The 22467-nt window shown below is 40.2% G+C and overlaps 1 protein-coding gene and 1 pseudogene across 2 annotated transcripts in view; both read left to right on the forward strand.

The window, feature by feature from the left end:
* The first annotated feature begins 333 nt into the window (after positions 1 to 333).
* FAM185A (family with sequence similarity 185 member A) overlaps positions 334 to 22467 on the forward strand; it is a 63362-nt gene continuing 41228 nt past the window's right edge. For both annotated transcript variants that reach the window (XM_075558502.1, XM_075558503.1), the window contains exons 1-4: positions 334 to 971; positions 4165 to 4274; positions 12964 to 13056; positions 15679 to 15817. In XM_075558502.1, coding sequence (XP_075414617.1) covers positions 536 to 971; positions 4165 to 4274; positions 12964 to 13056; positions 15679 to 15817 — 778 coding nt within the window. In that variant the 5' untranslated portion in view covers positions 334 to 535. The remainder of the gene's footprint in view (positions 972 to 4164; positions 4275 to 12963; positions 13057 to 15678; positions 15818 to 22467) is intronic.
* On the forward strand, positions 18161 to 19351 carry LOC142457011 (large ribosomal subunit protein mL45 pseudogene; annotated as a pseudogene).

A 22467-nucleotide genomic window follows, 5' to 3' on the forward strand; every position in this document is an offset into this window, starting at 1 on the left:
TATCTTTGGTTTCGAACGCCTACGTCTCACTCCAAAACTCCTCCCTCTCCAAGGAAGAAATCGCGTCCTCGGTATCCAAGGAAACCACATGCACACGGACCTGCCCACCTTTCCACTTTCGCGCTTTCTATTGGTCGGATGAATTCTCATCCACCTCTCCCCGCCCCTCCAGTGACCAATGGACTTGAGCCAAAGAGGGTACGTCCCCCAAACCCGGCCTAGTTCTCGCGCTTAGAAAGCGGCCTGCTCTGCGAAATGCCTCCTGGGATTTGTAGTTTTCGGATCGCTCAGCTCCCGTCAACCTGCGACCTATCCCGTGGGCCTTCGCGAAAGGGGCGAGCGCAGACGCAGAGTTGGTCAGGGTGGACTACTGAGACGGTCCGACTCTCCGCGTGTGCGCCGCTGCAGCCTGAGGCGTCCGGCAGAGTGGGCGAGCTTACTCTTGCTTCAGCAAACGCTCGCAAACGTCCCCCTGGACTTGAGGCGGCTCGGTGACTAAGCCGGCTGACCTGAGGGGGCGCGAGCGCGGCGTGCCATGTTCGTTCCCTGCTCGGGTGGGGGGCGCGGTGGCGTGCGGCTCTGCCACCTGTGGTGGTGGGTGGGGCGCTGGACCTGCCGGGCTCACCTGGCGCGGCTGTACGCCTCCGGCGGGAACGAGCACCGGCCCAGCTCGGAGCGCCAACCCCCGCCCGGGCCCGCTCAGCGACCGCTGAAGGCCTGGACACTGCTGGTGAGCCCGTTCGGCGCGCTGCGGACGCAGCTCCCGTGCGACTTGACCGTGAGGCCCCTGGACCCCCACAGGTACCCGGACTCCGACCGCGTGCTGGTGGCGGTGTCTGGCGTGGAGGGCGAGGTGCACGGCCTGGACAGCCTGCAGGTGAGGTACGACGAGACGAAGAAGGTGATGTCCATCGTGTCCGAGACCATCGACCCCCGGGCCTCCGTGGAGGTGGACGCACCCCTGCAGTTTGGCAAGTGAAATGAGTTTGGCTCCCAGGGCACGCGCATCCGCTGATGTGCACTTTCATTGATTCATTTTGAACCGACTAATGCCATTCGCCTTCCGCATTTTGGTGCTGCCTCCTTTTTTTCCTGTTTTATTCCGAGTTTCTGGGTAGCAGTGTGTGTACACCATACTTCCACAATCAGTATTCTGCAAAAAACCTCTTTAACGTGCCCCTCTGGGGACTAGGAGCAACTCATCCGAGCCAGGGTATTTTTATTTGTCTCCTGAGCATGTGAAATGTGGACAATCAGCAAAGAAGACTGAAAGAGAACTGATGCATTTGGATCATGGTGTTGATGCAGAATATTGAACACGCCATGGACTACCAGAAGAACATCCCTGTCTTGGAAGAGTGCAAGGATGGATGGAAAGACTTTCTCTCGCGGACTTTCCCTATATTCTCAGGAGGGACCAGACCCTGGAGGGACATCATGGTTGGTAGAGGAGGAGCAAAAAATAAAAAGAGGAAAATCCTCAATGAGAAGGAATGGCACAGTGACTGCAACAATATATAGCAACGATTGAAGATGGCAGTGTTTCCTTCTGTCCAATAAAATGTTCTTGTCAGTCAGAACCAACTTGCCGCCTCCCAGTCAGAATTAGGAATTACAGTCCCAACAATTGGCATTTTATAAACCTGATCTAAATGAGTATAAGTCAGATCATATGTGTGGAGCTCCTGATGTTCTCCAGGGTCACTTTGCTCCTGTTTTGTCATTGTCCTTGGTCATTAACAAAGTGGTTTAATTTCCAGGGTTAGGATTTCTGGCTAACCCACCCAGTGGTACAAGATTCCATATATATTTCCCATTGCTAACGGTCTTGTGGGTTTGACCTTAGACAGCCCTATATATTAAATGTTTGTTTTCTACCCTGCACCAACAGTTCAAATAGACACTCAGCTTCTGACTGATAGATCTCTCTTTTTCCTGCCGTAAATTTTCCCGTGAGTGTCAAACTGAAGAAAAATATGGTACGGCCGCCTGGCAAACTTTCATTGATAATGTGGCAGATATTTTTGGGACTGAAGAATGATGCAGATGATCAGAATAATAGCGAACATTTCTAGGATAATTATTAAAGAATCCTAAGCATTGCACTATATTGTAGATACTGTTATTGCTACCATTTCGGGAAAAAGTTGAACTATAGCAACTTCACAAAAACATTCGTTCATGAAACTTACATTCTAGTGGGGGCTGTTGCCAGGTGCTGTGGACTTGGTTTCCTCTTGCAGTGTTCCCATGGACAACAGAACAAAACACTACCGGGTTCTCCTCTATCCTCAATTATTTGAACTCATTGTTGCAGCGACTGTTTCAATCCATCTTCTCAGCGATCTTTCCTCTTTTATCACTGGCATCTATATTCCCCAGCATGATGGCCGTCCATAGGGACTGGTCCCTCCTGAGAACATGTCCAAAGTGTGTGAGACAAGGCCTTGTCATCCTTGTTGATAAGGAACATCTGGGTTGTACTTCTTCCAGCCTGGTTGTTCTTCTGGCTGTGTGTGTACTCAGGGTAGTTCACAGGCACCTAGTTTTCTTTATGCATTCTCCAGCTTTTGTGTAGGAGGTGCTTGCAAGCACCCTGGTGTGGGTCAGATACACCCTATTCCCAATTCACTGTGTCCTCAGGTCTATTCCTTAGGGACCTGAAATCAACATAACAGTTTTCTTGGCTCTTTTGTCCCTCTAGTTTATCTCCTGTTTCAGTGAATGGGTCAGAGGTAGCATTCCGACCACTTGTGTTCACCATTCGCTTCTCTTTCCCTCACTTACCTACTCTTGTGGCCTTATAATGGATTAATTTCCTTCTCTTTGTATGTGCCAGCATGGTCCTTGGGTCAGGCCTTGTATTCTTTTTTTTTTTTTTTTTTAGGCCTTGTATTCTAACACTGCTTAACTGGATAACACATTTGACATCCATGGAGGTGTGGGGTTAGTTTTGCCAGTTAGTTTAAATCTCAGCCAAAATTTGGAAAATAAGGCAGTCAATTTGCTTTAGATACCATTATAACTTATATACAACCTTAAGTTTTAATATATATTTTTAAATAGCTACCAAAATCCTTTTTATTACTTAGATGCCCTTTTGATGGTTGTGCATTTTTTTTGCATGAAAGGTTAGAAGGAGGATTTGAAATTCAAAATGATGATCATTTTCTTGCATATCGTTACATGCTACAACCACAGTGTGCACTACCTTACCTGATTTATTATAGCGCCTTGTTAACTTGCTGTGTTCTTACTGGCGTCGCTGCCTCTGGAATGCCTGTGTTTCCTCTGGAAGGAGAGACAGACGTACTTATCAGAACTGGAGTATCTTCCCTCCTTCACTTCTCACTTCAGTTATTTTCACCTCTTCCCACCAACACTATGCAAGATACTTTTGTAACAAATTAGCCTGGAAATGAATAAAGAGGTTGAGATCTATCGCTCATTATACACAGCTAAATGATATGAACCAGGAAAAAACAACTTTATTTATTTGTTTACTTATTTAACTTTTCGTTGTAAATTGGATGTAAATTTACAGAGCAGATCAGTTTTCCATTTAATAATTCTTACACATTTTGTTTCTTCTCATTGGCTGCAATCCCAACAATGTAACTTAGCCTTCATCCTTCTGTTTCCTATTCCATTCTTTCTTTTTTGCTGCCGATCCTTTTAAACATTGCCCGTGGGTGCATATTGTCCTTTTGATGTCGAATGGTTGATTAATCTAAAGTGTGCTTACTGTATTGGTATTATTGTTTCCCTTTTAGACCTATTGTTTGGCAGAAAGTTGAGTCATGGGGATGAGTTCTTTTCTAGACCTCATGGGTGACTAAGGACCATAGACTGTGGGTTCTATCCAACCAGTAAGCCTGGTCTTTTTGATGATTGTAAGTCTTATTTCACATTTTTCTCCCACTCTTAAGACCTTTCAGAACCGCTTTATTTCTAAAAATTATCCAAAGCAACTTTTGAATATGGTTCTGTTGCCAAGATGGAAACCCCGTTAGAGAGAGACTGTTGATGGCTGCGGTCTCTCGGGGATCAGTCATACTGTGGTCATGACTTCTAGGAATAGGGAGCTGGGTTTCTGAAGTTTACTAAAATGCATTGGCGCCCATTAACTATAATACTAACTTGCTTTTATTATTTTCACTCTAGATTTGAATATCAAGTCATCAGGATCTGGTTGTGTAAAACTCCAAAATATTTTATGTGATAATTGCCATATTGAAACAGAGCAAGGGACCAGCATCTTACAGTCTATTAAGGTATCAACTTAATTTTCTAATTATGTTTCAATAATATTATTCAATATTGCTCTTGTTAGGAAGTGATTTACAATATTAAAGCTAAAAGAGGATTTTTAGACCCTAAAATGTTCCATGTATTTCAAAGCAGAGGTCAGCAAATTTTCTTTAAATATTTTAGCCTTGAGGGTCCAGTTGCAATTACTCAGCTCTGCCTGATAGCAAGAAAGCAGGCTGTGTGTGTGTGTGGTGTGTGTGTGTGAGTGTGTGTGGCTGTGTTTCAAATAATATCGTCTATAACAAGTTAGGTGGTGATCAGAAGCAAAGTGAGATACCATTTCATTACCCACTTGGATGGCTATTCTCATTAGATAAGATACGTTGATGAAGATGTGGAGAAATTGAAACCCTTGTTTGTTGCTGGTATAGCCTGTGACTCAGCACGTCTACTCTTTAGTATGTACCAGAAGACTGGAAAGCAAGGACTTGGAAAGATGCGTGTACACCATTGTTCATTGCAGCTTTGTTCACAATCGTTAGAACGTGGAAACAACCCAAGCGTCAATCAACAGATGACTAGTTGAACAAAGTGTGGTGTATCCATATGTGAAATGACATTCAGCCTTAAAGAGAATGGAAGCTGTGCTACATGCCACAACATGGCTAACCACTGAAAACATGCTAAGTGATATGACACAAAAGGACAAATATTGTATGATCCTACCCATATGAAATAGATTGGGCAAAGAGACAAAAGGTGACTACTAGGGGCTCGATAGGGTTATTGCTGAAGAAGTACTGAGTTTCCGTTTGGGTTGATATAAAACTTGGATATGCACAGTGATGATGGTAACACAACCTGATGAAAGTTATTATGTCACGGAATTGTCTACATAAGAATCACAAAGCTTACCATAAACTGGAAAGCAAACAAAACACAAATCTATGGACTAGGTTTGACCCATAGTTTGCTGACTTTTAATGTGGAGGATAATACTAAGACCCAGGAAAAATTAAAATGTTCTAACAATGATGTGGGGCTCTCATTCTTTACAATATTATCCATACCATGTTATGATCCACATAGTCGAATGCCTTTGCAGAGTCAATAAAACACAGGCAAACATCTTTCTGGTATTTTCTGCTTTCAGCCAAGATCCATCTGATGTCATCAATGATATATCTTCCAATCTATGTCCTTTTATGAAAACAGCTTGAATTCTGACAGTCCCTGTTGATGAACTTTGTCTCCCACGTCTAGGAGGTTCTCAGAGAACCGGTTCCAAATGAAATGCTCTTGACAGTTTGGGCAATGAAAAATATCTCCATATGTTGTTCCATGTCCTCTAGGAGACAAAATTACCCTGATTTGAGAACCATCGTAGACAATTTCTTCATCCTTTTGTTTTCTTATCATTGCTTTTAGCATAGTTGGAAATAATTCGTAACGAAGACAAAATAACTCCTCGTTGCTGTTGTCAGATGATAATAGTTTGTTCCAATCACAGCAGCCCTATGTAAAACCATTCAATCCTGCACCATCCTCACAATTGTCATGTTTGAGCCGCTGTTGCAGCTACTGTATCAAGCCATCTCATTAAGGGTCTTCCTCTTTTTTGCTGCACTTCTACTTTACCAAGCGTGCTAGCCTTCTCCAGGGACTGGTCTCCTGATAATATGTCCAAAGTTTATGAGACAAAGTCTCGTCATCTTAGCTTCTAAGGAGCATTCTGGCTGTACTTCTTCCAAGACAGATCTGTTTGTTCTTTTGGCAGTCGATGGCATTTTCAATACTCTGCAACAGTCCATAATTCAGATGCATCAATTTTCTTTGTCTTCCTTGTCCAAATTTTATGAACACATGAAGCAGTTGAAAATGCCATGACTTGGTTCAGACACCCCTTAGTCCTCAAAGTAACACCCTTGCTTGTGAACACTTTGAAGCGTTCTTGTGCAGCAGATGTGTCCAGTGAATGTGCTGTTTGATCTCATGACTGCTGCTGTCACAGGCATTGATTGTAGATCCAAGCAAGACGGAATCTTTGACACACTTCCATTTTGTCTCCTTTTACCAAGTGAGGATTTTGGTTTTCTTTACGTTGAGTTGCAATCCCTACTGTAATTTGTGATCTTCATCAGCAATTGCTTCATGCTCGCTTGGAGCAGGCAAAGTTGTGTTATTTGCATATAGCAGGTTGTTAATAAACATTCTTCTTTATATAGTCCAGTTTTTCTGATTATTTGCTCAGCATACAGATTGAATAAGATGGTAAAGGGATACAACCTTGATGCATACCTTTCCTGATTGTAAATCATATAGTACTCTCCTGTTTTGTTAGGACGACTGACTCTTGGTCCATGTACAGGTTCCACATGAGCACAACAAACGTTCTGGAATTCTTATTTTCTCAGTGTTACCCACAGTTGGTTATGATTCACACATTCAAATACCTTTGCGTAATTAATAAAACACAAGTAAACATATTTCTGGTATTTCCTGCTTTGAGCCAAGATACATCTGATGTCAACAATGATAACCCTTAAGTCGCATCCTCTTCTGAATTGGACTTGAATTTCTGACAACTTTCTGTCAACATACTGCTCTGCCATTGTTGAATAATCTTCAGCAAAATTTTACTTTCATACGGTATTAATGAATTGTTCTGTAATTTTAGCATTCTCTTGGGTCACCTTTGGAATGGGTACAAGTCTGAATCTCTTTTGGTCAGTTGGCCAACTAGCTGTCTTCTGAATTTCTTGGCATAGACAAGTGAGTGCTTCCAGTGCTTCATCAGTTTGTTCAGCCATTTCAATGAATTGTCCATCAATTCCTGGAGCCTTGTTTTGAGCTAATACGTTTGGTACAGCTTGGACTTTTTCCTTCAGAAACATGTTTTTGATGGTACAACCATCAAAAATGGTTGAATACCAACTAGTTCTTTTTGGTATAGTGACCCTCTGTATTCTTTCATCATCTTTTAATACTTCCTGTATCATTCAATATTTTGCCCATATAATCTGTTAATAATGCAACCTGAAACTTGCATTTTTTCTGCAGTTCTTTCAGCTTGATATATGCTGAACATGTTCTTTTTGCTTTCCTCTCTGTAGGTCTTTGAAAATTTCACTATAATACTTTGTATCGATGTTTTCTCTATTAGAGACATAAAAATGAGAATGCGAAGATCCTGTAATGAATTCTCAACTCACTGCCATCAAGTTAATGCTGACTCATAACAGCCCTGGAGGACAGAGTAGAACTGCCCAAGTGGGGTTCTGACACTAACTATACAGGAGTAGAAAGCTTCATCCATCTTGCTGAGATCTTGTGGTCAGAAGCCTAAACCATAACCCACTATGCTACCAGGGTGCCTTTTATGTATCCTAGTGGCTCCCTATGGCAATTTCCAGAGTTGGTGGTGGGTGCTAGCGAGTCAGTTCTGACAGAAGGAAACACCACCCAGTCTTGCACCATGCTCACACATGCCCATTATTGCAGGCACTGTGTCAGTCTGTCTTGTAGAGGGTCCTCCTTTGTCCTGCTGTCCCTCTACCAAGCACGGTCTCCTGTTATCGGGTCTGCTCTCCCTCGACAACATGTCCAAAGCGTGTGAGATGAAGTCTCACCGTCTTGCTTTTAAGGAACATCTGGCTGTACTTCTTTCAAGACAGATTTGTTTGTTCTGTTGGCAGGATTCTTCACCAGCACTAGAATTCTGACATCAAGTCTTCCTCGGCCTTTGTTACTCAGTGTCCAACTTTCCCATGCCGATGAGGCCATTGAGACGTGGTCAGGTGCTCCTTAGTCCACAGAGTGACATCTTTGCTTTTCTCCACTGTAAAGAAGCCTTATACAGCAGATTTACCCAATGAATTCATTCCCAATTTCAAGGGAGAATGAGTATTTTCCTATTTAAAAAAATAGAATTTTTATTTGATTCTTATATTTTAAATATAATATAGTATTATTGCCTAGAATAGGAAATACCTGTTAAACTCGGTTTTATTCATTTCAAAGTCTTGAAATGTATTTATCTATGTAACATAATTTGTACAGCAAAACTACTATTTTGTTACATCCTTATTATGTACCAGGAATCTTAGCTAAGCCTTCACATACATACGTGATCTCTTTTAATACTTCTGTCATATCTTCATTTATCATGCAAGAAACTATGAGGCAGTAAGAAATTGAGGAGCTCTCTGAATTCACATAGTGAAATTTTACTTTGGATCTTTCTGATTTCCAAATTCATGCTCTTTTTACCTTCTTTATGCTGAAGAAAAGTTTAAGGAACTACATTTATTCAACATTTTTAGGCAACATATTTAGTTAATTGAATACCATGTATGTGTGTTTTAACTTTATATATTTTTTCTTTTCTTTGAAATTTATAAGCTAGTTAACTGTTATAAAACTTAAATTGTAACAATACTTCTTAAATATTCAAACCTCAAACTCTAGAAAATCTAATGATTCTCTTCTTAGAAAAAAATTGACATATATATGAAATTTTATGTGGACTTCATAGATTCTCTAGAAATTCATGGTAACCTTGGTTAAGAACTCCGGGTTTCCACATCACACTAGGGCGAAGCACTAAGGGCATGCAACAAAGCAGCAAAGTGATAAAATCCCCGGGGAATACCAGAAATAGTCTTTGGAGGCAGAGTGTGGCACCCCGTCAAACTCAACTGGAAACACTCATAAAGGCCAACACAAACCTTGAACATTTATAGGCCTTTCCATTTTTGTCAGTGACTCTCTTTTTGTTGTTAAGGTTTTTTTGTTGATGTTATTGTTTTGTTGGTTTTCACTTCCGTTGTTGTTGTGTTTGTCTTTGCCTGTTTTTTGCTGCACTTATTAATGTTTCTGCATGTCTATCTAGATAAGATAGGCGGGATAAACAATTTGGAGATGAAAAGATGGTTCCAGGGGGGATACAGAAGAAGGGGAAATGGGAGAAAGGAAGTTGGAGTTGGGGGGGGGGGATTTGGAACCAACACAGGGACACAGGAACAGCAAGTGAACTAAAATCAATAGAAGGGCGTAGGATGCCTAGTGGAGCTTAATCAAGGGCATTGCATCAGCAAGGAATTACTGAACCCCAAATGAAGGCCGAACATTATGGTGGGACAAGAGGAAAATAAAAGGAAATAGAGGAAAGAACCAGGAGGTAAAGGACATTTCTAGAAGTCTAAATACAGGCATGTACATATGTAAGTATATTTATATATAACGAGAGGGGAATAGATCTCTGCACTTATATGTTAAGAATTAAGGTTGCAGATGGATATTGGGCCTCAACTCAAGTACTCCCTCAATGCAAGAACACTTTGTTCTAGTAACCCAGCACTCTGTGATGCTCAGCTTCCTGACAGGATCTCTGAAGACAAAATGGGTGCATAAGCAAATGTGATGAAGAAAGCTGATGGTGCCAGCTATCAAAAGATATAGTGTCTTTTGATATAGGTCTGAAGATAAACAAGTGGCCATCTAGCTGAGAAGCAACAAAGCCCACGAGGAAGAAGCACACCAGCCTATGTGATCATAAGGTGTCAATGGGATCAGGGATCGATCAGGTATCAGGTATTAGGACCCAGAACAAAATCATACCGAAGGTGAATGGTGGGGGAGGGACATGGAGTGGGGACCCAAAGCCCATCTGTAGACAGTTGGACATCCTTCACAGAAGGGTCACAAAGAAGAGAATTAGCCCTTCGGGGTGCAGTATAGCACTGATGAAACACAACTTTCCTCTAGTTCTTTAATGCTTCTTCCCCCACACTATAATGACCTCAAGTCTACTTTACAAATTGGATTAGACCAGAACATGCACACTGCTACAGATAAGAGCCTGAAACACAGGGAATCCAGGATAGATAAACCCCTCAGGGCCAACAATGAGAATAGAGATACCTGGAGGATTGCAGGAAGGTTGGGGGGAGAAAGGGGAAATCAATCACAAGGATCAACATATAACCTCTTCCCAGGAGAATGAACAATGGAGAAGTGCATGAAGGGCGACAGGATGATAGAAGATATGAAAATAATAATCTATAACTTATCAATGATTCATGAGGGAGGAAGGGGAAAAATTGAGCTGATACCAAGGGCTCAAGTAGAAAGAAAATGCTTTGAAAATGATGATGGCAGCATATGTGCAAATGTGCTTGACACAATGGATGAATGTATGGATTGTAATAAGAGATGTAAGAGCCCCCAATAAAAGTATTTAATAAAAAATAAATAAAAACTCCTGATTTAAAACAACAACTGTTTAGCAGCTATACTTTTCTATAGTTTATTAATTATTTATCTGCGTAATAGAGTTTATATTTAAATATGATTTTAGACTATGCATCTTTATGTGTTTGAAGTAATCTACCATCCTACAATACAGATCATTTTAAGAATTATTAATCTTGCCCGTTCCACTAAATTATTTGAAATTTATGCCTGTCTTATTTTACCTAAAGTTTTTTACCCCAACAGTTTTATTGGCATATAATTCACATATCATTCAATTTAATGGTTCAGTCACATCAAGCAGAGTTATGTAATCATAACCACAATCAGATTTAGAATATTTTCTTCATTCTTATACTCATTAATTCCCCATTTCCCCTCAACCTCCCCTGCCATACCCCCAAGGAACCATTAATCCAGTTGCTGACTTTATAGATTAACTATCCTGGATATATATATATATATCTCAAACAAAAACACTAAAAAGAATAACAAAGTAAAACAACTTCAATAGAAAAGAAAAATATATTACAAATTAGAACAAATTTAAATGGCTCATAAGGGAAATCAAGTAATAAGATAGTACATTTTAGGTTCACTATGTCTGTCTTAGTCAAATTTCCAGTGCTGTCTGGTACAAGACTGTTCATATCCCTCAACTGTGATCAGAGGGGATTCCCCAGAATCCCTGTGTAAACCCTGCAAATAGATTTTGGGCTTCCACTGTCATTTATAGCCTTCTGCAAGCCAGGTGTTCATAATTTAAGCCCTGTTATCATTCCCTCCTTTAGAGTTGAATTAGATTGTTTATAATCTTTAGATCACCCACGTTGGTGTGCTTCTTCCATGTGGAGTTAGTAGAGGGCTCACTTAGTTGGCTGCTTGTTTGCAAACAAGCCTTTAAAACTCCAGACGCTATTCTTTCTGATAGCAGGGCACCTCTAGTTTTCACACCACACTTTGCTGAAGCATTCTTATCTTCAGTGATCTTTTCATGAAGGGGAATATCAAGTATATTCTACTTAAAGTTTTACTATTTTTCCCCATAAGTAAAATGATTGACACAGTATCTGCAACAGTGGGTTCAACTATGCAGTTGTGAGAATGATGCAGGCAGTGTTTGTTTCTGTTACACTCAGGGTCGCTGAGTCAGAACCGATGGCACCTAGCAACAACAAAGCGCCTAAAAGCTCTGGGTTTTTCTGCCTACTATTGAATCACTTCTCTGCTGACGTTGGCCATGATGTCGATGCTTTCCGTCTTTTCTTCTCTGCAGCTTCACTGCGCAGCTGTTCTTTAACTGCCCTGCTTGTGGCAGCACTGAAAACATGACAACTAAGGTCAATGTCCCTGCTCTAAAAGGAACCTAACATGTCTAGTTGATGAAACTTGGCTCCTTTCATTTTGTGACTGTCCCTGCTCTTAGAACTTTGCTGTCATCTGCACACACTTGGTAGAATGAAAAGAGCACAGAGTGCACACACACACCTACTCTCTCTAATGTATCAGTTTAGAAATGACAGCATTCCCTTATCCATTCTCTTGGCAAGAGTTAAGAGGTTTGGGAACAATGGCTTCTCCTCATGGCCAGCTGTATTGCTTTTACTTTTGGGAAAGAAAGGCGCTCTGGTGGACAGATAGGAGTTTCTTCTCTACTTTCCAAGTGCGAAATCAAGGTACATGCGCACATACTCTTTTGTCTCACGAGAAAGGTAACCGCTGTTTTCCATGTGCTTGGAGGCCGTTTCTGTTCCAGGTTCTGGGATGTGTGGTGCTAGACAGACAGGCATGGTTACTCAAGCTTAAATGGCAGAGCAGTAGACTGTTATTCTAAGTATAAGATACCTTGCTTCAGGCTACATCAGCCTTGAAAAATGTGGACTTTGGAATCATACAGAGCTTAATTGATAATCTTGAATTTTCTCATTTTAATTGGTTCACCTTGTTAACATTATTTAACCTTCCTGAAGCTTTGTTCTTTTCCTGTGTAAAACAAGAAAGCATATATTACTTTTTCCCTGGATTTTTGTGAGGATTGAGGTAAACTAGTTAGCCCTAATTTGGGTGCAGCGAAAATGCCCAATAAATGATAACTATTACTGGTATCAATAAGAGCAAGAATGATTATCATCGCCCTCATCTTAATCATTGATGTTTTGTTAACTGATCACAGTGAGCTGTGATCTCCAAGCCCCTCTTTAGTGAAACTGCCGAACACTCAAGTAGCCTCGCTTTCAATCAAGGTGGGTTATTTTTAACCTCTGTAATAGGAGTTGGCATTTCCCAAATTGATATTACCGGAATTTCAAAGCATGCATTTCTTTCTCACTCTAGATTCTTCGTTGTTGCTTAATGGACTTTGTACATAAACATGAAATGCATAAAATGTTGAATTTTTTTATTGACACAAGTCAAACTTAATTCTCTCATTTCTGTGTGTATTTTTGTATTTTCTTTCAGGCTCAAAATTTAGACATTCAAACAAAAGGAGGAAAGGTGATTTGCCTGGGAACAGTTTATGGAAATATTGATATTCATGCATCTGACAAAAGTGTGAGATTGAAACTTTCTTTTTCTAGTAGTTATAATTTTACTTTATGTTGCCTTAATACAATTTATTAAAATGTGTGGTGTTAACATTCCCTTTTTACGGCATTTAATTTTGCAAATGATTTCAGATTTGAATTAGCAGCAGTTAAATATTATAAATTTGAATTATAGTTTGTAGTTGAGTACTTTTAATGCTTTTACAGTCATTTAGTCCTGCATGGACTTAGTAGGATCTAGTACTTATCATTTAATTCTAGTTCTGAAGAGATTTTTATTTTATGATCATGAATTAAAGCAGTTCATGATTTACATGTGTTTACATTAAAACCTGGATTAAGTTTTTCAACGTACTAGGTTTATTTCAGTATTTTTCCAAGAACTGTTTACTCTGTCTTTAGTCAGATAGATTGAAGTATGTTTCAAAGTCCACTCTCCAGTGTTTTCCACAAGGTGGCACCATTTGCTACTGTTATTGCTCTTCAAAAGCTTTCATTAGCCCAGGGATTTGGATTTCTGAAGGAAGAGTTTGTATTGCTAAATCAACTTTTTTTGTTGTTGCTTTCTGTGATTTAGGGTAGTATTAAGAGTAAAACTGGGATACAAAGAGAAACAAAGATGAAAGCAGAATGCCTTTTCTGACCTAGTCTCAAAAGACACACACTGTTGCCAGTGCTATAGACAGTGTTAGGAATGAGGTAGTTATCCAGTCCAGTCCACAGGGCTGGGCAGGGTTTGCCCCTGGAAGGGACAAGCATGAAAGAAAAAACATACACACACACAATGTAGAAATGGGATAGTATAAAATAGTAAATCCAAAAGAAGGCCAGAAAAGAGAGAAAATGAATGTAGAACAGGAGACAAATAAAAAATAATAAGATTGTACTATTAAGCCTGGAATCCTGGTGCCCTAGGAGGTTACATGCTGGCCAGCAGTTTGAACCTACCAGCTGCTCTGTAGGAGAAACGCGAGCCTATATGCTCCCATAAGATTTACGCTCTCATGAGCTCCAAGGAGCAGACATACTCTGCCTTTGTGGGTTGCTGTGAATTAGAATTGACTAAGTGGCAGTGAGTTAGGCTTTTTGATTTTTGAGTGTTAAGCCCAAATATATTAGTAATTATGTTAAATGTAAAATTCTGAGTGTTCCATTTGTAAGACAAACTTTATCAGACTAGTTAAAATAAAGTATAACCAAATAAATTTATGTGTTGCTTATATAAGGTTTACCTAAAATTAAAGTGCTATAGTAGCATTGAAAATAAAGTGATAGAAAATGATAACAATATTTGAAATAAAGGTTATTTCATAATGATAAAAGCATAATTCATCAATGAATGTAACAATTCTAAATTAGAATGCATCTAGTAATATAGCCTCAAATATGTATGAAAAGCTGACAGAAATTAAAAGAAAGGGACAAATCCATAATCAGCATGAAAGATTCCTCCACCCATCGCTCACTAACTGATCAATCATCCAGACACTCCCTCCCTACCCCAAATTCAGATGATCTAAATAGCATGTTAGACAAATTTAACTTGATTGACACTGGTCCCAAGTATAACATTAGGTACATATTAAGAATAGACTAGATCCTTAGCTATAATGCAAGTATCAACTCATTTCAAAGACCTGATAGAATATAGAGAATATTCTTAGGCCATGGTAGAATTAAGCCAAAAATCAATAACAAATTATTTGTTTTGAATTAAGCTGTTACTTATAAATAATGCATTAGTTAAAACCTGATGAAAGTACTGTGAAATAGGAAAATTAACATCTCTCACTCAACATAGTCAAAATTCCAAAGAAAGTTTTGATTGGAAAACCCATGTATTAAAATATGAAAAAACCTGCTACTTTCTAAGAAATTGAAGTTTTCCCCTTGATATGTAAGATATTTATTAAACTGTACATGTGAATAGACATTTTAAAAATTAGTATAGTTCCCTACTTGAACAGTAAAAGAAAAATAATGATAGAAGTAGATGACACATGCTGACTGATCTCTGTGACCAGCATCATTCAGATGAAATGTTGACGAAGCAGGTATGAGATGAGGAAATGGGGACTCGACCTCTGTTCATCATATTAGAGGCATAAACCAGGTGGTTAGACAAGGAAGAAACACCCTGGGGAAAATGTCACAGATTTGAAGGGAAGAAATGAAACTATAAATTACTTGTAAACAATATAATTATTTAGCTAGAAAGATTTTTTAAGATACAGATATATTGTTAAAATGAATGATTTAAGTGAGGTTGTTAGATTTAAGATCAAATTTTACAAGTAAAACGAAGTTTAGTAAGATACTGTATTACAAAAGCTTTTTAAAAAATCTCTAAGAAGACTATTTCTAACAAAAGATGAAGAACACAACCTAGAAAATACAAATAGTATTAAAAGAAGTTAAAGAATAAATAAACGTTAGGGCTATATTGAATCTATTCTACGTCCCACAGGAAACACACTGTTGATGGTAATTTTGGAATGAGAGCAGGGTCATTAAGTTGATTTCACACTTGGTAGTAACTTTGTAAGTGGTTGCTGGCTAATTCAGTAGTTATCATTTTCCCCTCTTACTGGCCTCTAAAGTGAACCGATAAAAGTTTTTCTCTTTCTAGACTGTGACCATAGATAAACTTCAGGGAAGTTCTGTTAATATATCTACTGAAGACGGTTTCCTGAAGGCCAAGTATCTTTATACGGAATCATCATTTCTGTCCTCGGCTGCTGGGGATGTCGCGTTAGGAAGCGTGCATGGTAAGATGCCAAAGGCAGGCCTACTATGTCTCAGGCGTGCCACAAAGCTGAACTCGAGAGAGACTCGGTTTCTCTGTAGTGGAAGCAGGATCTGCTGTCCGGAAGCTAGTCTCCCATATAGTTAATTGGCAAGAAGTGAAAGGCTGTGCTGCTATATACAAAGCTAATACTAATTTTGATTTTCAGCGTCTTTTCTTATCAAAGGAAACTATGACGTAGGTGCAGGAGATAACTACAAAGAAAGAACGATGAAAGAAAGCAGTGTGATGACTAGACGGGTAGAGTGGTTGCTTTTACATTATCACAGTAAAGCAAAGGATAAAGTGAATTAATGAGACATCTTGGTAGAATCTAATTAGAGTAACTCAATGATACTAATTTTGGTTAAAATACTTTATAGAAGTTTGTATTAAAAAACTAAACTAACCTCTTGAGACATGTTTCTGTAGGAAGTAGTGTTACTTAGTTAACTTTTAGGTTATCGAAAATGTGAGCATAATGGTGAAGTAACATGGCAAGGGGCTAGCTGGTATTCCGTGACACTGGTTTCCAAATGTCCACATAGCAGATTATTCAAATCCAGGTATATGTTCTGGAATGTATCTTGACAGAATTAAGAATCACTTACCCAGGGACCCCCCCAAAAAAACACAATACATAGACATCTGCTAAATGGCTTTTGGGCTGTTTTCCAGGAAGTGTAGGCTTGAGCATTTCCTACATAGAGCCCATTCATTTTCCTTCCATTGTCAAACTAAATGCGAGTATCACTACACTTTGGCAGAGCCCCCAGATTTTAGTAGTCAGTATGAATTATTAGGTGATATTAGAAAGTAATTTAGTGCTAACCATGCTATGTGGCAAATTGGCAAATCTATTATTTTAAAACATCAAAAAAGGAAACTTAAATGTTTGAAATAATTGTTCAGTATATTCTTAATGGTTAAACCTCATCAATTCTTTCAAGGTTAAGGGGTTTTTTGATTCTGAAATATCTTGAGTACAAATGGAACTATATTCAAATAAAGTGGATAGTCTTGGTATTTGCTTGCTTATTTTCTACTTGGTTGTACATTGAATAGTTTTGCTAATTTTCAGCACTTCATATTGCCACAGTAAGTTTTGTAAACAAAAAAGTATTTCTAGCTGGAAAGAGAACAGCATTTAGCTTATTGAGTAGTGTTTAGTGGAACAGCAAGTCCTTATCAGGCCAGATGTTGGTTAAAACCAACAGGAAAACCAGTAGAGTTCTCTGGAGTACTTTGTATCATGTTTAAACTGAATTTGTTATTGTTTCATATCTTTGCTTTATTTGTATAGCTTAGACAAGAAGTGAGTTTGGTACAGTGGTTTGCTATTACGTGGTTAGATAGTAGTGAAACCAGGGAACTTTTATGAGGACGTTCTCGAAATATCCTAACGCTTCAGTGGCCCACAAGTTGGTTCTGACTCAGTGACTCCATGTGTGTCAGTGTACATCCTGCTTCATAGTGGAACCTGCTTCAGTAGCTGATTGTTCCAACGTAGATCACCACGTCTTTCTTGTGAGCTGCCTCTGGACAGACTCAAAGCTCCATCCTTTCTGTGACCGGCCTGTCACTGAACTGTGTATGGCACCAGGGTCACGCAAATACTCCATGGCTCTTGAGAATTTGAAATAGCTGCAGTGAAAACAAATTACTTAGGATAAAAAACTTTCATTTCCCTTTTGTAAAGACCTTTTATGTTTCCTGACCTTTAATATGGAGTCAGATTCTTTCCCCGGAGGACTTGAATCTGGTTCAGATCTTGGTTCTGTTTTGGACTGTTGTCTTAGGTCGACTTTACCTAAACTCAGGCTCTGAGTTGGAAATTAGAGCACAGAAAGATTACTAAGGAGAGCTCTTGGGATCACATTGTGAAAGGGAAAGAAGTCCCATTGGGCCTTTGGAGAAGTTGGTCTGTGATGTAGTCTCACCTCCCCCAAAATGGAGCCCCTCAGAGTTGTCCCAAGTTGGGGTGAGGTGGGCTAGACCTTTATATCCCAAGTCATTAGGTTCAAGCTGCTCCAGAAAGGGGTGCAGCCTTGCGCCAGGAGCTCCCCCCTATAAGCCTCCTGAGCAGAGTTGTGTAGTGGTGGCACATTGGACTGCATTCCTCAAGGTCAGTCGTTCAAAATCAATGGCCACTCCTCTGGAGAAAGACGGCTTTCTACTCCCGCAAACAGTTACAGTATCGGAAACCCACGAGGGGCAGTTCTACCTTGTCCTGTAGGGCCACTGTGAGTCTGCATCAACACAATGACAGTGAGCTTATCAACCTCCTCTCCAGCCCCAGAGTGTTCATGCTCAGCCCCTCTCGCACATGCTGTTGTCCTGCTTTTCCAGGCTTGGGGGCTGTTGGTCAAGGCAGCCATCCTTGGTTGGTCAACCCATAGCTGTAGTGCTAATGAGAATTAAAAAATGTCTCACATCTCCCACTTATAAACCTAATACAAACCAGAAAACAAAGGTGTTTTGGAATGTGGTAGGAAAGCAGAATTGATCTTTTCTCCAGAATGTTTGAAGTGACCCATGCATGTGGCCTGTACAGCTGGTATTTTGGATGCCTATTTTCCTCCTGAGGTTGCTGTTTGCATATCTTCTTTTACAAATGGATTGAAACAGAAAATTGAACAGTTGGAGAATGTGGCATCACAGTTGTCAATCTGGAAAATTAAGAATTTGACGGAACTATAAAACAAAGGACGTCCCTGCAAAAACTCGGGCATCTACCTGGAGGCTCATCTTTGTTTAAACCAGAGGTTCTCAACCTGTGGTTCACCTCCCCTTTGGGGGTTGAATGGCCCTTTCACAGGGGTTGCCTGATTCAAAACAGTAATAAAAGTACAGTTAATTGAAGTAGCAACAAAAATAATTTTATGGTTGGGGGTCACCACAACATGAGGAACTGTATTACAGGGTCGTGGTGGCATGAGGAAGGTTGAGAACCACTGGGTTAAACAATCCAGACCATGATCAACTTCATAACTTGACTACTGAACACTTCTTTTTGGACATGGTCTTCAACCTCAAACATGAGACTGTTAGCGAGAACTTTGTGGAATCTTGAGAGCCACCCCACTGGTTTAGGAGGACTATTCAAGCATGGTAAAGCAGAACATGTTTGTGGCGAGCTCACTGTACGTTTGCACACCCAGAAAATCCTGGCCATCTATGTTAGGTTTGGTTGGTTGATGTGTGGACAGGAAGATGAGCCCAAGATGCCCTAGAGTATGTTGTGTTTGAAAACCAAAACAGAAAACAAACTCATTGCCATCAAGTCATTACTGACTCATAGGGACCTCCCCGCAGCCCACTGTGGGTTTCTGAGACTAACTGTTTACTGGTATAAACAGCCCAGTCTTTCGACCACAGAGTGGCTGGTGGTGTCTGACTTCCGACCATGCAATTGCAGCTCAAGGAGTAATCACTGTACCACCAGGGCTCCTGAAGAATGCTTGATAAGATTGTCCTGAGGGGGGCACCACCTAAGTAGCCGTTGTTAAGAAGGTGAGGTTCCCTGCATAGGAAGAACCACAAAGGGAGGTCCATAAACGTCAGCCAACCTGATTGCAAAAGTGATTCCTGGGTGGAAGCGTGGCCTGATAAAGATGGCTGGAAGCTGTGAAATGTAGGCGCTGTGATGTCATCTGTCTCCGCCCTGCAATAGAAAGAGCTACCTTTGTTCTCTCTTGCCCTGCTTGGGTTTTTCCAGCAATGCATTCTCAACAACCAAGACTGATAGCTGAGCCCAGGTGGGCAAGGTATTCACAGCCTCAGACCTTCTGCTCCTCCTCTGCCCACTTGATATGAAAAATGTTTTGTTCCAGAGAATATGTGACCATCGGTGAACACCAGTGACTGCAGGGAAAGACGTGGGAGGGCTGTCTTCTAGCCACAGGGCAGGGATCATGGTCCGTAATAAAACCATCAGAATGTTGGAGAAAAAGGTAATGGAATAGCTCCATGAACTACTGGAAAGCCCCTTTGTATATAATCAGAATTAACTTAGTTTAGGTTTTTTTTTTTCATAAGCAAGACCCAAACTGATTTTTTACTTTCCTGGTAGAGTTTTAAAGAGACAACACAGAGACATTTTAAAAAGAAGTCAGGTGTGTGCCTATTATGATGCAATAACTTCCCCTGCCCCTGCATGGGTGGCTCTACTAGGTATATGAGTTTGAGGCCCTTGTGTTAATAATGAATTGTTGGTGAACACAAACATGTATTGAGTGCCTAATTGGACCAGCCCTTTCAATTAATGGACAATCAGCTGTTTATAAATGAAGGAAAATACTTGGGTCTAATTGTTTGCTCATAATTACAAGTGAATCAGTGGAAGAACAAGGCTTTGTTCCAGATTTAACTTTGTAGGAGCTGCTTTTTAGCAGCATTTAAACAGACTGATGTACTACTGTACTCCGACATGGGGAACTTCTTGTTGCTTCTGCCAATTCCATCCCTGCTTGGCGGGCTTCCTGGCTCACTCAGGGGTGCTTCCTCCGGGAGAACAGTACTGCAGCAGGCTGCACTGCTGCAGCCATCTTTCCCGGGCTTGCTTCCGCACGTCCTGTGTCCTAATGCCATCTGACATACAACATGGGCATTCTGCTCGGTGTTCGGACTTGGCTCGGCTCCACGGAAGCATTTGGAAACTTAGCTCCTTTCATAAAAGTGGTGCCACAGTTGTTTGGGGGTGACTTCCAAAGCTTTTAGGAAAAGGAGAGAGCATGGAGGACCATGTGAGAGCCTGCAGAAACAAGGCCTAGAGAGACCTACCTCACTTTTGTCTGCCGTTTTGTTTTTTTAACAGCTTATTGATATATAATTTACATATCATACAGTCCAATAGCTCAGTCATATTAAAATGCGGTGCAAATCATCACCACAATCAAATTTAGAGCATTTTCTTCACTCTTGCAGTCATTGTTATTAGTTCCCTGTGCGCTGCTCCCCCTCAGTCTCCCCTGCCATGCCCTCAAGACACCATTAATCCAGTTCCTACTTCTATAGCTTTACTTACCCTGGATTTCATACATAGAAAAATATGCTGAAAAAAGTAAACAATAAGAAACACCTCAACCGAAAAGAAAGCAGAAAACATTATAAACTAGAACAGATTATAAATGGGTCAAAAGAGAGATCAAATGATAAGGTGTTAAATTTTAACCAACTACATCTGTAATAATTCACTTTCCAATGCACTTTGCTAGCTAGCGAGGCTGTTTACATCTCTAGTCTGCCTCTGAACAGAGGGAATTCACCAGAAGCTTAATCTAAGTGGGGCCCTGCAAGTGGACGTTCACTGTCACCCCTTGCCTTCTGCAAGCCAGGTGCTCAGAATGTATGCTCTGATACCATTCCTTCCTTCGTCTGGATTTTATTGTTTACAGCATTCACGCCCCTCAGGCGGTGCTCCTTCCGTGTGGAGTTAGCTGACACATCCTTCAGATAGCGGCTGTTTCTAAGAGTACCCTCGAAGATCTCAGCCACGCTTCTTTCCGACAGCCAGGCGCCGTCTTAGTTCCTTCCCACACTTTGCTCCAGCACGCATGTCTTCAGTGACAGCAGGTATTAGGAGGGCCACTCCATGCTCTTAGATTAGGTCTACAATTAAGTGTGAGCTCAAAATCCATTCTTTTACATATGTCCTAGTTCCACTTTCAGAGATACCATTGTACTTTATTGGGAAACATTGTATATCATCCCTATGAGGCAGATGATAATTCTGTCAATAGTATCATGAACTTAACCAATGTTACAGAATTTTAAAAACTGCTTAGAAGGGAAAGTATACATGTATAGAGCTGCTTCTTAGGCCAAAATACATGGGATTACTGACATGTACAGACTTACAACTTTAGTGACTGGACACTATTTGCACAATGATGTTTGCAGATGTGACCACACTGTTCTAGCTAGAATATTTTCAAATGACTTCACTGAACTGCAAGAAATTAAGATACATAATTTACAGTGCCCTAAGGGAGGAGGGATGCAGACAGATGTGGGCACTGTTAGTTTCTGTTATATACTTATCATTTCTCTTTCTCAAATATCTGTTGATTCCTTCTGTGGATTTCATATCTTGAACCATGTTCTGTCCAGGAACACACCTTGGCTCTGTGTTCTTTCTCGGACATCTTGTATACTTTAAAGTCTTGAGTTCCCTTGTATCCTGATGTTTCCAATGTGTAACTCTAGCTCTACCTTTGAATTTTTGTGAGAAGGTTTCCAAGTTTGTAGAACAATACCCTATCTTTTAACTCAACTTTTCAACAAACATTTTGAAGCTACCATGTGCATTCATTGCTTCCTAGATAAAGTCATTTGGTTCTTCACAGGTATTTAAAGTTCACCTTTTCTTCTCACATCCCAACCTATCAACACTGATCCATAGTCTGTTCCTTATTTCTTTTCATTATCAGTTTTTTTTTGCATTGCCATGTTCATGTATCTAACTCCCAAGCCAAATCTAGAAGCGCTTATGTTCATTAAGAAATAGATTTTTCACTGTACTCATTGATGATAGACAACACATTTACTGTGCTTTGAAGTATGAATGACTGGACTTGATAGCTCAATGACTGGCTATAAAAAAGTGTATCACAGAACTGCACTAAAAGTTAA

Source organism: Tenrec ecaudatus, chromosome 9 (assembly GCF_050624435.1).
Source record: "Tenrec ecaudatus isolate mTenEca1 chromosome 9, mTenEca1.hap1, whole genome shotgun sequence".
Taxonomy (NCBI): domain Eukaryota; kingdom Metazoa; phylum Chordata; class Mammalia; order Afrosoricida; family Tenrecidae; genus Tenrec; species Tenrec ecaudatus.